The sequence below is a fragment of the Mauremys mutica genome, chromosome 5 (genome assembly GCF_020497125.1).
Source record: "Mauremys mutica isolate MM-2020 ecotype Southern chromosome 5, ASM2049712v1, whole genome shotgun sequence".
Lineage (NCBI taxonomy): Eukaryota > Metazoa > Chordata > Testudines > Geoemydidae > Mauremys > Mauremys mutica.
The window spans coordinates 117,781,358-117,796,373 of record NC_059076.1 but is presented as its reverse complement, the minus strand read 5'-3'; the positions used below and the strand labels follow the sequence as shown (position 1 = coordinate 117,796,373).

The window sequence follows — 15,016 nt, the reverse complement described above, 5'->3', positions numbered from 1 at the left end:
AAACAAGGGGCACATTTTTAACAGGGAAGGTAATTACCCACTGGGATAATTTATAGAGAGTTGTGGTAGATTGTATCTCACTGGCAATTTGTAAATCAAGATTGGATTTTTTTTAAAGATACGTTCTAAGAATTATTTTGGGGAAGTTTTATGGCCTGTAGTATAAATGGGTCAGACTTTATGATTACAATGGTCCCTTCTGGTCTTGGAATCTATAAATGTATAAGATTATGATTGTGAAAGGAATGCAGCAGTAAGCCTATGGTCTTTGTTTTCAGCATGATTGGAGGCATTGCCACTGACTCAGGCCTTGATTTAGGAAAGTCATTGGTACTTCAGAAGGTGCTTAAGTGCTGTACTAAATCAAGAACTCACCGTATAGCCCTTAGCTAAGTCATTAATGTCACCATGCTTCATTTCTATTACACCAGATTACAATTATATTGAGCAACAATATACAGTAATATTGACCAGCCTTACGGGGATTTTGTGACTCTAAATGTTTTTAAAGAGCTTTGAACACCTCAAATTAAAGTTGCTATATAACACAAGTTTACTATGGATGTCTCTTATTGTAAAAACATACATGTGGTTCATTTGAACAATTTAGAAAAAAAATTTCTAAAACTCATTTCACAGTGATGTTGGAAGGCTAAACCATTACTATCCCAAACACAGACATAGGCAGAGATTATTTTGAAGGCGTAAACTCTACTGTTGGATTAGACCTGGGAATGGAGCCTCACAATCAAGCTCAATTCTCCCTTGAGGGAAAGGGGGATTGGTGACTGTGATGACTGAATTGCCCAGGCTTTACCAGGCACTAGTGTGGTGCCTGTTGTCTCCATGCAGTTTCACAGTGACCCATTGACAAGGCTTTAGGTGTAAGGGATCCATTAAGTTACAGCTGTTTAAATTAACAAAGTTATGGTATAAGACAATTTAATGCCTGGGTTTTCATACAACATCCATCACTATGATGTGTGAGTGCCATATGACATATGCATTTATTTATTTTGCCCACCACATAGAGAAACCAGCAACACTGTGTCCAATACATTGAATCATTTTCTTCAATTAGACCCTCAAATATGCATATACAACTCCCATTCATTTTGATTAAACTGGTACTGCTAAGTATAGTTATTACCAGGCAAAATTAGCCCATCTCCACCAATGAAGCTACTCTCAGTTGCTACTATATTTTTCTCCTGTTCGTATTGCATCAACAGACAATTCAGTGACACACTTGGGTCTGGTGACACTATGAAGTACAAAGTGTTTTGGATTAAACCCTAAATGTGCAATTTGCAAAGACCAAGGGGTTTTCTGCTCCTAAATCACTTAGGCACTTTGGAAAATCCCACCCTAAATGCATATAACTCAGCCAATGTCATTGTATACTGCCATTATATAAATAACAGAAACATTGTTTCTAATAAAATAAGCTAGCATTTCAATACAAGAACTCTTCTGAACTGGAAGTCTGTTGTAAACATACTACTTTAAAAGCAAACATGAAGTTGATGTTAGAAGCTTCCAGAATTAATAAAAACAAAGAATAAATAATAATTTGATAGACATCTTAGTAAAGTACATCTACATTAAATGAAATATGATTATTTTAGCATAATTCCTAATAACTGCACAATGGAAATGGTTTTCTGTACGAAAAGGACAAAGTGGCATGAAGTTTTCTTCATATGAATTCACAACTGAAATGTGTTTATTTGCACTGATGACTGGGGCTTCATTGCAAAAAGTGGTGTGTTACATTGAGACAAGCTAACTCCAGATAGCCCTCCTGATGTAAAATCCTAGTGAAGACAAAGCACAGGTAGTTTTTACTTTGATGTAGCTAGCTGAGGTCAACCTTGTGTCTTCCGCCTGGACTCTGTCTCATCTAGCTACATGGACTTAAAAACTACTGTGCCTTGTGTCCACTAGGATTTTACATTAAGAGGACTATCTTGATGTACGCACACCTTTTTTGCAATGAAGACATAGCCTGAGTGACCCTTGGTGAATTACTCAGTTTTGCCCTGATGCAGATCAATCAACAATATCAGTTCACAAAACATAGTCACCTACTAAATAAGTTGTAATGTATTTTGTAAACGTAATGAGGTCTTATTATTATGCTCTCTCATCTCAGTACTCTGCTATTAAATCTTTGCTGAGAAGTAGGGAGCAACAACTGGGTTTTGTGTCTGAAATTAGAATTAATGAGGATCTGCTTTTTAAAATACTTTAAATTTTACCTAAGTCCTCTATACTGACAGAACAATAAAAATGTCTTAAGTGTCTTCAGAAGATCATATTACTGGAGAGTTTTTTAAGATGTATTACAAACACATTACAAATATTTGGAAACTAAGGTAGTGCAATGTAATCTGTTGTACCATAACATCCCTTGAATAAAATCTATATCCTTTAATGAATTTAGAACTATTGGGAAATGAATATGTTCAAAATTCAGTGTGAACTCTCCGTATATACAAAAATATATAGCACATATATACATAACATCAAAAGCATTACCAGTGATGATATACTTCTGTTCTTTAAAATTACAACATAAATTCTCTCTATGTCAGAAAACTACAGTGGTTGAATTCAAGCAGTTGCAAAATTTTAATTAAATATTGTTTGTTTTTAAGAGAAATATACATAAATGTAATATGTAAGTATTAAAGAACCATCATACTTAATAAAAGCTCTCTACTAGTTCAAAGCACTTCTTTAACTATAGAATACAGAGTGCACTGTAGTATTATCTGTGAAAGCGTGACATCTCCAAGTAACTTAGCAGACTCAAAGTTTCAAAAAGTAGGGGGGAATGTATAATGTTGATGGGATCATGCATCACTATTTAAAATATGTAATAACGTTCTAATGCAAAGAGTCAATTGGACAGGAAAATAGAAAGAAACTCCCCTCCAATTCAAGTCTGAACTCATAAGAACATAAACTCCATTCACAAACATATGCAACTACATGTGGTGTGAAACCTGGTGGACAATGTGAAACTGAGCAATTAGATACATTAAGAGTGAACAATTAGTGCTACATAAATATAGGTTAGACCCGATTTTTGTTAACTGAGTCCATTTATTTATTTTAACCCAAGGACAACAAACCTCTAAGTGACCCAAACAAATCTTGAACTGGAGATTATTAAAAAGGAAGAGAGTGGTGCCAAGCCGCTGAACCACTAAGGCTGATTGTGTTGCTTTGAACCTAAGGATTTAATAAAAATATTTGACACGTAAAATAGGGAGGAAAACACAACCTATGAGGCGAGAGGGGGGAGTATCAATGGAAGGGCAGCTTGGTGAGAAGGGTGGGGGGCAATCTGAGGCTGGGGCAGCACACGGGGGAATGGACAGCTCCTTACTTACCATCTTCATTCTCATCAAACACGGGAGTTTTGTGGGAGTGGTTGCCACCCATATTATTCCACAGCTTCTTCCACATCCCCAGCCACAGTCTCCGCAGGGCGAACGGCCAGCATCCCAAGGGGGAAGGGGGCGAATTCCAGACAAAGAAACCAGCCCAACTAGCGGGGTGATCGCACTTCCCAGCAGCGTCCCGGGCTCGGAGCCCGCCCTGCCTCTCGCTGGCTCTGGGACTAGGCGGGAGTCCCCGCATCCCCTTCCATGCTCTCACGCCTTCAACCTCCCCTCCACGCCCAGGACTCGCTTCCGATCGCCGCTCCGAGGCGGGCTGCGGCTGCTCGGGGAATCCTCGGGGGGGTTAGAAATCATCCTGCGAAATGAAAGTGATCCATCTGCCTCTGACGGGAACTGCTGCTGCTACTTACTAACTTGATCCATATTTCATAGCAGACAGTCGGGCGGAGGGGGGGAGAGAGGGAGGGAGGGGGCGTAGGTCCTGCTGATGGTTGCCTTTGGTAAAAGGTAAAAGCTGGATCTACCTGGAGCCTGCTGAGTTTGGTACCCAAGATCCCAAATTCCGCTTCCTAAAGTGAGGACATTATAGCCACTCCCACTGTTCCCGGACCCCGACACAGCCCAGCACATCGGAGCTACAAAAACCAGGCTCCAGCAGCAAGATCCTGCTAGTTCCAGCCAACTTCTGGCCCCGCTCCCCCCAGTTCCACTGGCCAAACAGAGATACCTGTGGGTATCAAAACCAGGTCTCTGATGCACCGCAGTGCACCCTCGCTGCAAAAACTTGGCTTCAGCATCTGGACCTTGCCAAATATAGCCTCTAAACACAGAAATGTGACCACCCAAAGAGACAAGTGTTTCCACTTTTCCACAAAAACAGCCCCTAGTTGTAAAAAAAACTGGACCCCAAATCTGAATTCCAACATCTGCTGTAAGAAAGCTGCAGAAACTCCGGTTCAGCACCTGTATCCCACTGGATGGAGCTAATATTAGGTGGCAGCCCCCTTCCCCCACATATCTAAATTTAGAATCTAGTCACTTCTTCTAGTCCTCCAGAATACTCTGGATCCCAATTTACTATGCTGCAAAAACTTGCAGCCAAGGCCCGGACCTGAGCTTTTGAGGTGCTTTGGTATATAAGGGTCTAGCTTTTAAAGGTGAAGTAGGAGCAACTAAATAAGTTCTCCATTTAAGTGGTAGAATTTCGTGACTGGGACCAAAAATTGTCTGGATCCAGGCGGCAGATCCGGGTTTTTTTGTGGCACTGTTATGTTGGGGGCTGGGAGGGTTTTTTGGCTCACTAGGAGCTGCTAGACTTGTTCTCCATTTGCCCATTTAGGTAATGGAATTTGGGGATCTGGGATTAAAATCTGGGAGGATCCAACACCCCCCGGACACCGCATCTTTCTCAGACGCTGCCCCGTGGCAGCGAAGAGTGCGGTTTGCGCATTAGGGCGAAGTCTATTGACTTGTTCCTGCTCATCCTTAATAAGCGAGGCTACGTCTGCAAACGACTGGTCCATTACACAGGGAAGGGCGGTTGCTAAAGTTTGCTGCGTATCGCACCCCTGGGGGCCCTTAGAGCAGCGGAGTTTGGGGCCGGGGTCGGAGGCACAGGTTGGACAGTTCTCTCCAGCTGCGTGTGCCAAGCGATGGAGTCGTACATGAAACGTGCTGGGAAACAAACTGGCCCATGGGAGATCATGGCACGTTTATTTCTGCTCCGGGGCTGATCTTACAGCTGCCGGTGAGGAGGCTCTGCGGTAAACAACACGCAATTAAACAAATGGGGAAAGGCAGAGCCCAGCCCAAGGGAGTGTGGGGACTTGATCCTAGCACAGAAAGGGTTAACGAGTCTAAACAAACACCCAGTCCCCAGTAAACATTTGAGATGTTCAGCCTTACAATGCCACCTGCTGGCTCAACTAAACACATCTTGTCTGTGCAATACAACGGCCAGTTGGGTGATCATTATTGCTAGGCATCAGGGGAAGTCAGCGTAAGGTACCTAATCAGGGCACAACAACAGTCGTCTGGCTGTTAAACTGCTGCTTTTTGTTGAGGGTGCTGTTAAATAGGCACAATCTAATTCTCTTGTAGGTATAGTTTTATAGAGGAGATTCTCCAGTTCTGGTGGTGGAGGGGGGTGAGTTTATTTTCTTTAACACTGACGGGGTCCTTGGCTGAGCAAATTAATCACACTACAAATTAGCACACTTTGTGTGTCTTATTTTCTGACTCCTGTCAAAAAAATTTGCCTCAGTGCTTCAGAGTACACTGAAAAACCCTCAGGAGAGATGAGTGTGAGAAATGCTGTTATAGTTCTCTTGTTCCATGATAATCATAGCACAGCCATGGAGTTTGAGAATGAATTCAGCAACTCTTACAGGGTCCTTTGTAAGGGCTTGATCCAAAGTGTCAAATCTGAACAGTATCGCTTTCCTTACAATATTACATTCAAAAGCATGGGTGGGTGTTAAAGCCTGCTCCCAACAGTGGATATCTGTTGATCCCATCTTTAATTTGGCTCTAGCCTTCTTCCCAAATTGCTTTATCATATGGCCATAGATGAGGTCACCCCCAGGGAATTTGCTTGGTTCAAGCATCTATTCTGAATCTTCTAGATCATAAGCAACAAGTTTCTGAAGCCAGGGTACTCAACTGGATCCGTATGCACATTTTTAGATTCTTCTCTTTGTCTTTCCGCTTGACTACTCCATCTTGTGTGTTTTGCAATGGCTCTATCCTCAGCTTTGTAGTGAGCATGCTAATCTTGGCTTAATGTTCAACTAGCATATTTGCAGACTCTTTGTCATCTAAAGCCTCTATACCTACATTTTTCAGGATTTTAGATTGCACAACTTCATCTGTTCGTTGTCAGTTTGCTTTAGTGTCATCCCTAAATCATCTTCTCTATGAAGATCCAATCTTTCACAAGTTTCTTCCCAATGCTTTTGTCTACATTCAGTTATTCTCACGGTGACTTCTTTCAAGTTTTCATTCCTTTTTCATCTGGCCTTTCATATCCGGGATTCCATTCAACCTCCAATCAAGCTTGATTCCTGGGGAAATAGTCACTATAAAATAGCCATATTTATGAACCTTACAGAATATGGCATTAGGCACTTCATCCTGAGAGGTGCTGAGCACCTGCTGCTCCCAAGAAAGTCAACAAATCCTGCTTATTTAGTCCAATCCCCTTGATTTCAACAGGAGTTTTACTGAGTGGAGATGTCAGGGTTTGGCTCCAGTTCAGTGGTACTCTCTGACATGTAATCAACCGGCCCCAAGAGTGATCATTATAAGGAAGGAGATGAATTTGAGCACCTCCATTACTATGGGAATAATTTAGGATTGTTATCAGAGTCAAAAAGTCACTACATCTCCCTGTGCCTTAGCTTCCCATCTGTAAAATGAGACTGACCTCCTTTGTAAGGTGATTTGAGATGAATGGATGAAAAGTGCTATAAAAGAACTGGGTATTAAGAGCTAAGTATTATCATCATCCATTAACAGGAACTTCTAGTTTTATTTACCTCAATTATATTTTTACAGGTGGAGATTTTTTTTTTTACATGCCATTTTCTGGATACACCTAAGAAATATCAACTTGAGAATCCTGACAAATAATGTCCATTAATGAACCCCTTCTTGGATGACATAGGTATTTATTTACAGAGATTGGCCTTATCCTCAAAATATTATTAATACTGTAATAAATAATGCAAACTATTCAATGTCAAAAATCATATATACAGTGCTTGAAAGCCAAGGCCCATATTGCACACTACATAGGAGAAAAACTGAAATTCCACTCACAGTTTCCATTAATTGTTCTAGTGGAAGGGGAGGAAAAGAACACACAAGGGGGTTCTGCCCCCTAAACCAATGGGTTTTCCAAGATTTCAAGACACCTGCAAGAGGCCAGGTTCATCTGTACAGAGACCGAAAGGCTGCTCCCCCATGCCTACTGCCTGCAGAACCCGTCCCCTCAGGAAGAGTTTGTTTGAGAGAGGACAACCCTATGTAAGCTAATGCAGATGGGCTCAGCCTTATCTCACTCCAGGAAATCTTATGGTATTTGAGGGCATGGGAAGTGTAATAATTTAGCCTATAAATTTATCCAAATTGTGAACTCAAGTTTATAAAGTATGTCAAAGTTCATAAGATGCTATAATAACAAAAGTTGATTGGAAAAGGTATGAAAGGGAGTCAGAATAATTGAATTAGTCTAAAACAAAAAGGCTAAGTTGATATGATTCAAGGACTATGTGGAAATTATGCTTGTTAAGAACAGGAGATCCGGAGCCAGAAGTTAATGAGCCAAAATTGGTATCTCTGATATTAGGCCTAATTGGTGAATAAAACAATGATGGGGTGGGCTGTTCCACCCATCATTCCCTTTTTGAGTCCTTAAAAGAAAGATTTTGTGGGGAGAGTATGAAAAAATAGATAGAGATGCGAGCCATCCCCACCATCTGCTAGGACCCTGGGCCTTCATCATCCTGATCCTGAAAGGTGTCCTGGCCAGACTGGGACAGAGTGAGAGAGAGAGACCCAGATGACATTGCTACCCCTAGTGAATCCCAGACATGGGACTCCTGAGATGACAGTTATTACCAGCTAAGAGACTGTCAAACAATGGGGGTGGAGGATGGGTTCCTTCTAAAAATTGTCTATAGCTAAAGGAAAAGGGATCAAAGGGTGTTGTTAAAGGGGTGAAAGCTTTATTTAATACTTTACATTTCAAATACTTGAACAGTTTTTCCTTCTTTTCTGTATCTTTAATAAAAGGTTACAAGGATTTTTAATGGTATGTTTGCCTTGGTGCTAAGCAGGCTGAGGTCTCTGTATACCAAGTCCCAGACCTTCTTTAACACTATTTAATGTTGGACAGTAACTGGGTTATGTTACCCCTTTAGCCCTTTATTCCATCTAAATTAATACAAATAAAGGGAGCAATGATGTGGAGAACAGACATAGACAGCCAGTCCTCCAGCCCCTCTTTATCTCTGGAGACCAGTCTCTGTGATGCACCCACAGAAGGGCTTCTGAGGAATCAAGGGAAGGATGATGCTACAGAGTCAGCCCTTACCCCTCTTCTGTGGCTCCTTCCCAGCCAGATCTGCCTGCCCTGGGTCCCCTCTGCCCCTGGGCAGGGAGGGAACAATAAGGAGCAAGATTCCTTAACTCTATTATTCATAACAATTTAAATTTAAAAAATCATAACTATAATTTCCTTTCCACTATTTATGTCATTTGTTTCCTTTTTGTATTTCTGACAGCTTGGACAACGAACAAGTTCATTTTTTATTGTAATCAGCTCCTCATCACTTTCACTTTCATATTCATATTTTATTCTACACAGGTTAGCTGTTAGCCAGGATCAGCAGGGATGCAAAACCATGCTCTGAAGTGTCCCTAGTCCCTGTTTGCCAGAAGCTGGGAATGGGCGACGGGATGGATCACTGGACGATTACCTGTTCTGTTCATTATCTCTGAAACACTTGGCTTGGGTCACTGTTGGAAGACAGGATATTGGGCTAGATGGACCGTTGGTCTGGCCCAGTATGTCCGTTCTTATGTTCTGGGTTCTTATACTACCCTTATCACTGTAGCATTTGAGCTTTTTTCAGTAGTGCATTAAGAGACATTACTAACAACTACCATGGGCAGCTCATTCTCTGTCACCCTCGTCCTGGGGAGAATTGCATGTAGGGTTTTGGTAGGGTTTTGTGTTTGTCTTAATATACATGTGGCTATGGGTGTGTATTTGAGAAGGCAGGTCAAACTGGAGAGGAAGGTAGTGAGGTTTGTGATAGCCCTCAGTTCGTGTACAAGTTCATTCCCCAGTCTCAGACTAGCCCCAGAGAAGCACTAGCAGAATGCTTCCATGTTTGGATTGCAAACAGTGCTGGAAAATGTTTGTTTGCTAATTAATATTAGAATAAAAAAACATGAATGACATTCCCATTGGTATTATATTTTGTAAAAGCTTATTTTTGCAAAACTTAAATTCACAGTTAACTTTGACCTGACCAGCTTTTGCCTTCATGATTTGTGCCCCAGAAGCCTAATGCAAAGCTCACTGATATTAATGGAAAGACACCCATCTTTAGATCCAGCCCTAGAAGAAAAGCTGGCACAGTAAACTATTCAGTGTCTTGCATGCAAAGAGAGATATACAACAACTACTGGCTTTTTCTGTAGAAAATTTAAATTAAAAACTCTGAAGAGCAGGGGAAATTATTTCGGTCTCTTTGTAAAAATCTCTCAGATTTTCTAGGTGAACTTTCATGCTCAGTCAAAAGAATGTAAACATAATATGTAAACATAAATCCCTCTTTTATGGCTGGATCCCACAAGGTGCCATGCACTTTAGCCCCGATCCTGCAAAGCACTTAAGTAACTTTAAGTACATGAGCAGTCCCACGAATGTTAACAAAAATTCGCACCTGATTTAAGTTGTGCATGCACTAAAGTGCTTTGCTGGGTCTGGGCCTAATTCCATTCTTAAATTTCAGAATTATAAAATAAACTTGGATTTTTAAAAATTCTCCCTGAAAAAAATCCCTAGCTGTTTGGACCCAAAGTACAGTTAGAATAAAATTGTGACATTTAATTTCCATACTGTATGACAGATTCTTCCTTCAGTGGAGTTACTTTGATTTATGCTGGTAACCGAAATCAAAAGCTGCCCTGGTATCTTCAGACCCCTTGTTAGGGTTAGTGAGAACTATTAAATCAAAACCACCAGTCTCCTTATAAGACCCCAATCCTGCCACTGAATCTGTCTAGGCAGACCCTTGTGTCTGCAAAACCCCATGGATTTCAAAGGCAGAAGGGTTCATCCATGTGGCTCTAACTGCAGGATCAGGATTAAACTGAGAAAGTTTAAAGCGGTGTGTTAACAAGAATTGGAGGTATGCCCTTTATCAGCAGTGCTACCCCAGACAATTAAACGTAACATTGTTAGTCATGATGGTAAATTTTGAGTGTTGGCCAATTTGTAAACACTGCGGGCTCTTCTCCAACAAAGAAGTTTCAGTTTGTTATTTCCTTCCAGTGCCAGATAACAGCTTTTATGAGTTCACAGTGGTTATTTAATCAAAAGAGTGTTTTGCTTTTCAGTGTAGTTATTGCATTGCATTTTTCACAGTTTCTATATCACAATCATATTACTCTTTCCATTGTAATGTAGGGAAATCATTTTGATAATAGAAAATCACCTCCAGGGAATAGTTGCAACTATGGAAAATAATAGTATCAGAGGGGTAGCCGTGTTAGTCTGGATCTGTAAAAGCAGCAGAGTCCTATGGCACCTTATAGACTAACAGACCTATTGGCGCATGAGCTTTCGTGGGTGAATACCCACTTCGTCGGATGAAGTGGGTATTCACCCACGAAAGCTCATGCACCAATAGGTCTGTTAGTCTATAAAGTGCCACAGGACTCTGCTGCTTTCATGGAAAAAATAGTAAATTTTAATCTGCTGAGCAGACTGGGAGCAAGGACACTGGGTTCAGTCCTGTTATGGCACAAGACCCATGGAGTTTCCTTGGGAAAGAAATGTAACAAAAGTTAAGTATTGCCTATCTGTAAAGTTAGTCAAGTACTTACTAGCCTCCAGGAATGGAGTTTCTGTAAAATGGAGATAATATTCTTTTTCACCTGTCCTGTGTATATAATAAACACACATTTTTAGCATGTTTTAGTTAGTTATCTCTTCTACAAGTATACAGTTTCACTGTTTTCAATCTCTCTGCACATGGAAAATTTTATATGCCTGCCCCTTGTCAGTCTCATCTCTTGTCTTTGAAAACCCGGTCCCCACCCCAACTCTGGTATAACTTTTCAAGATAGGGTGACCAGAACTGACCACAGTGGGTGAGGTTCTGTGGTACATGTATAAGAGGGCAGCACAGAACATGCAGAATATACAAACTGCTATAGCTGGTTAACTAGTGCAAAATCAATTTACAACTTTCCATAAATAAATGTGGTGAGACAGCTTAAAGCCACCGTTTATTGGTTAAAAGTTTCATTACCTGGAAAAGCTTCAGAAATGTTGACATGAATGATTATTCATCCAGCTGCACACATACAAAATGGGAAATGACTGCCTAGGAAGGAGTACTGCGGAAAGGGAACTGGGGTTGTAGTGGACCACAAGCTAAATATGAGTCAACAGTGTAATGCTGTTGCAAAAAAAGCAACCATCTGGGATGTAAGAGCCAGGAGTGTTGTAAGTAAGACACGAGAAGTAATTCTTCTGCTCTACTCCACAATGATTAGGCCTCAGCTGGAATATTGTGTCCAGTTCTGGATGCCACATGTCAGGAAAGATGTGGACAAATTGGAGAAAGTCCAGAGAAGAGCAACAAAAATGATTAAAGGCCTAGAAAACATGACCTATGGGGAAAGAGTGAAAATAATTGGGTTTGTTTAGTCTGGAAAAGAGAAGACAGAGGGGACACGATAACAGTTTTCAAGTATTTAAAAGGTCGTTACAAGGAGGAGGGAGAAAAATTGTTCTTCTTAACCTCTGAGGATAGGACAAGAAGCAATGGGCTTAAATTGCCACAAGGGAGGTTTAGGTTGGACATTAGAAAAACTTCCTGTCAGGGTGGTTAAGCACTGGAATAAATTGCTTAGGGAGGTTGTGGAATCTCCATCACTGGAGGTTTTTAAGAGCAGGTTGGACAAACACCTGCCAGGGATGGTTTAGATAATACTTAGTCCTGCCATGAGTGCAGGGGACTGCATTAGATCATAGAGTCCATGATTCTATTGTTCCCACCGTGGTATCCCTAGAAACAGAGGTATAGCATCAGAAGAGCTGATCTGCCACCCAATCCACAGTCAAGACCCAATACAACTCCTACAGAATTCAATGGCAAATTTCCAGTACCTTCAACGGGAGTAGCATCATGCCCTGCGAAGGTAAGTTCCTTATGGACTGTATCTGTCTCTCCTTTTTGTTCCGTATAACACTGAGCACCCTCTCAGTGCTTAACAGATATACAACAAGAAAAATCCTCGGTTTGGGTTTACCCAGAACAGCCTGGACTCCAGTGTACAATCTTAGTCTCCCTCCTTCTTACTCTTGTTGGTCTTGTAGCAACTCTCCAGGAACAATTACCCATATGCTTTTCCAACTGCCCTTGAGAATCAGAACCTAAAATTGAATGCCTATATAAAAAAAGTTATGAGATGATATGAATCTCTAAAGCATAAACTTTTGTGAGACCATTCAACCTAAGACTAAGTTATGTCTAATATATATTGTTCTGGGACAGATATTTCCTCTCAGCTGCACCAAAGAAAATCCAGAAGGTCTCTAGCTGCTTCAGCAAAGTTGTTCCAGATTTACCCCCATTTAACTAAGAGCTGTACCTATGTATGCTCATCGATTCTCTTTAAAATAAGTACATTTTGGCTTTATCCTTACAGACATGTTTGACAGTTGTACACTGCATGGAAAATGTACATTTTTTTTTTTACATTGTGTGGTAAGGCGGAAAAAGGACAGTTTGCTAGAGCTGGGTACTTTTCTGTGGATGCTTTATTAGAAGCTGCAAACTCATCTCAATCTTAACGGCATCATTCCAACAGAGTGTTGTACATTTTCATTTATTTAAGAACTGTGTTGTCTTTGATTTTTTTATTTTTTATTTTATTGCTCACTCTGCGTGGACATCTGTAAATCACTACTAATGTAGCAGGATTACATTCCTTTGTACTATAAAACTTCCCTTTGGGCATTCTTGTAGTTTAGAAGTCAGTAAGTAGTTAGCAATTCTGCCATTGCAGCTCTTACATTAAAATGCCTTGATGACAGTTATATGGTGACCTCACAGTTCTTGATTTCAGAACATACCCAGTCGCAGTTACAATGTCTGTAAATTACAGTTTATTTTGTACTAAAAGTTTTACTGTTTGAGTACTATCCAAGAGTTAGTTCCTGATATTAATAAATAACTCCATTTATTTTCTTTATTGATGGTGTATTTTAAAATGAGGCTCTGATATGGTCCCTACATGTAGTAGGTCACCTCTGCTTCTTTTTCTGAGAAAAGCACGTGTTTATTGCTTTGTACTCCTGTTAGCATGAAGAGCCAATCTTGCTATAGGAAAAGTGAAACTAGGTATTGTTCTGGTTCATCCATCATCAAACAGCGTGGGATTATCAGAAGAATTTAAGTGATTTAGGATCACAGAACCCATCAATTTTCAGAATCACCCAGAACTGTCAACTAAGTTATATTTGCAAAGTCTTCAATAGTGGCAGAAAATGCATAAACCAGAAAGACACCAATTCCATTTTCAGATCCAAGGGCAAGGCTGCAGTGCAGGAATAAGATTGGTTTTAAAAAGCTGCAGTTTTATTGGATTTACAATAAGGAAGAATGGATTGTATTAGTATAGATCTGTTGTACAAAAATGTATGGAGCCTTGTCAGTTCTTTAAATGATTCCAGGATAAATCCAGGGTTCCCCACACTCAGCCTGAGTTACAACCCACCCTGCATTTTGGAGGGCCTGTGGCAAAGAATCTAGGCTGGCTTCCCAAGTTCTCCTGTGCTCCTGAGATTACTTCCTCTCCCCCTGCAATACAATCCCTGTTCCCAAGATACAGTACTAGAACAAAATAAAGTTTCTAACAGTTTTGGCACCAACAATAGTTTTCTGGATCCTCTCTTTTCAGGTGGAGGCTAAAAGCCTTTGAACAGGCTTAAGGAAACAGAGAGCCAGACACACATCTTAGATAAAATCAGCATAGCTTCAGTGCAGCTATCCTATCTGAAGATCTGGCCTATAGTCATCTAGGTCCCATTTTATTCAGAAGAGGAACTGAATGCAGTATTTGACCTCTGGCACTCTGAGGACATGCCAAATAGGTCTGAAACAATCAAAATGTTTTAAACAGAACATGATTCACAGTGCAGCTCTGTTTGGGTGTCCAGTTACAGCAGCACCTAACTTACGTTTCTGTATGTTCCAGGAGGGCTGAAGGGCTTCAGCAGTTTTCTGACCACGGTGACTATCTCCTTCTTCCCTGGACAGAACAGAACCCCCGCTTGAAGCTCTATATTCAATCTCCTGCCTCCTCCAGGACCAGTGCTATCACATCACTGCCTGATTGTACTGTCAGAGTAGGGACAATACAATCATCGGCTTCACTGAAAGCTTAGCCTGAGAAGGTACTGCAGGAGTGAGCATGTCACATCTGAAACGGGTAAAGATACATAGGGCACAATATAAAGGGCAGAAATGATGGTGTCTGTTTAAGTACTGTATCATACACCGGAAACTTTTACCAATAAGAAATCCTAAACCAATAAATGAAAGTTAGTGATGACACTGAGCTGCAAAGTGCACATCTGGGTTCAAACTCTTTCCAAATTCTCTGAGCTTTGGATTTGGATCCATCCCTACTTATTGTATATGATAATTTATTACTTGTACAATAAAGTGCTCTCCTTCAAACAACCAAACCAGACCTCCCCCACTGCAACTTGAGACCATTGCTCCTTGTTCTGTCACCTGCCACCACTGAGACCAGCCGAGCTCCATCCTCTTTGGAACCCCCCTTCAGGTAGT

At 40.8% G+C, this 15,016-nt stretch overlaps 1 protein-coding gene across 3 annotated transcripts in view; it reads right to left on the bottom strand.

The window, feature by feature from the left end:
• The window catches only part of STK32B (serine/threonine kinase 32B), a 284,286-nt gene that overhangs the window by 253,530 nt on the left and 15,740 nt on the right, over positions 1–15,016 (bottom strand). For 2 of the 3 annotated variants that reach the window (XM_045017297.1, XM_045017296.1), the window contains exon 1: positions 3,402–3,821. The exons of the other annotated variant lie outside the window; for it this stretch is intronic. In XM_045017297.1, coding sequence (XP_044873232.1) covers positions 3,402–3,651 — 250 coding nt within the window. In that variant the 5' untranslated portion in view covers positions 3,652–3,821. Of the gene's footprint in view, positions 1–3,401; positions 3,822–15,016 lie in introns of those variants that run through there. 3 annotated transcript variants of the gene reach the window in all.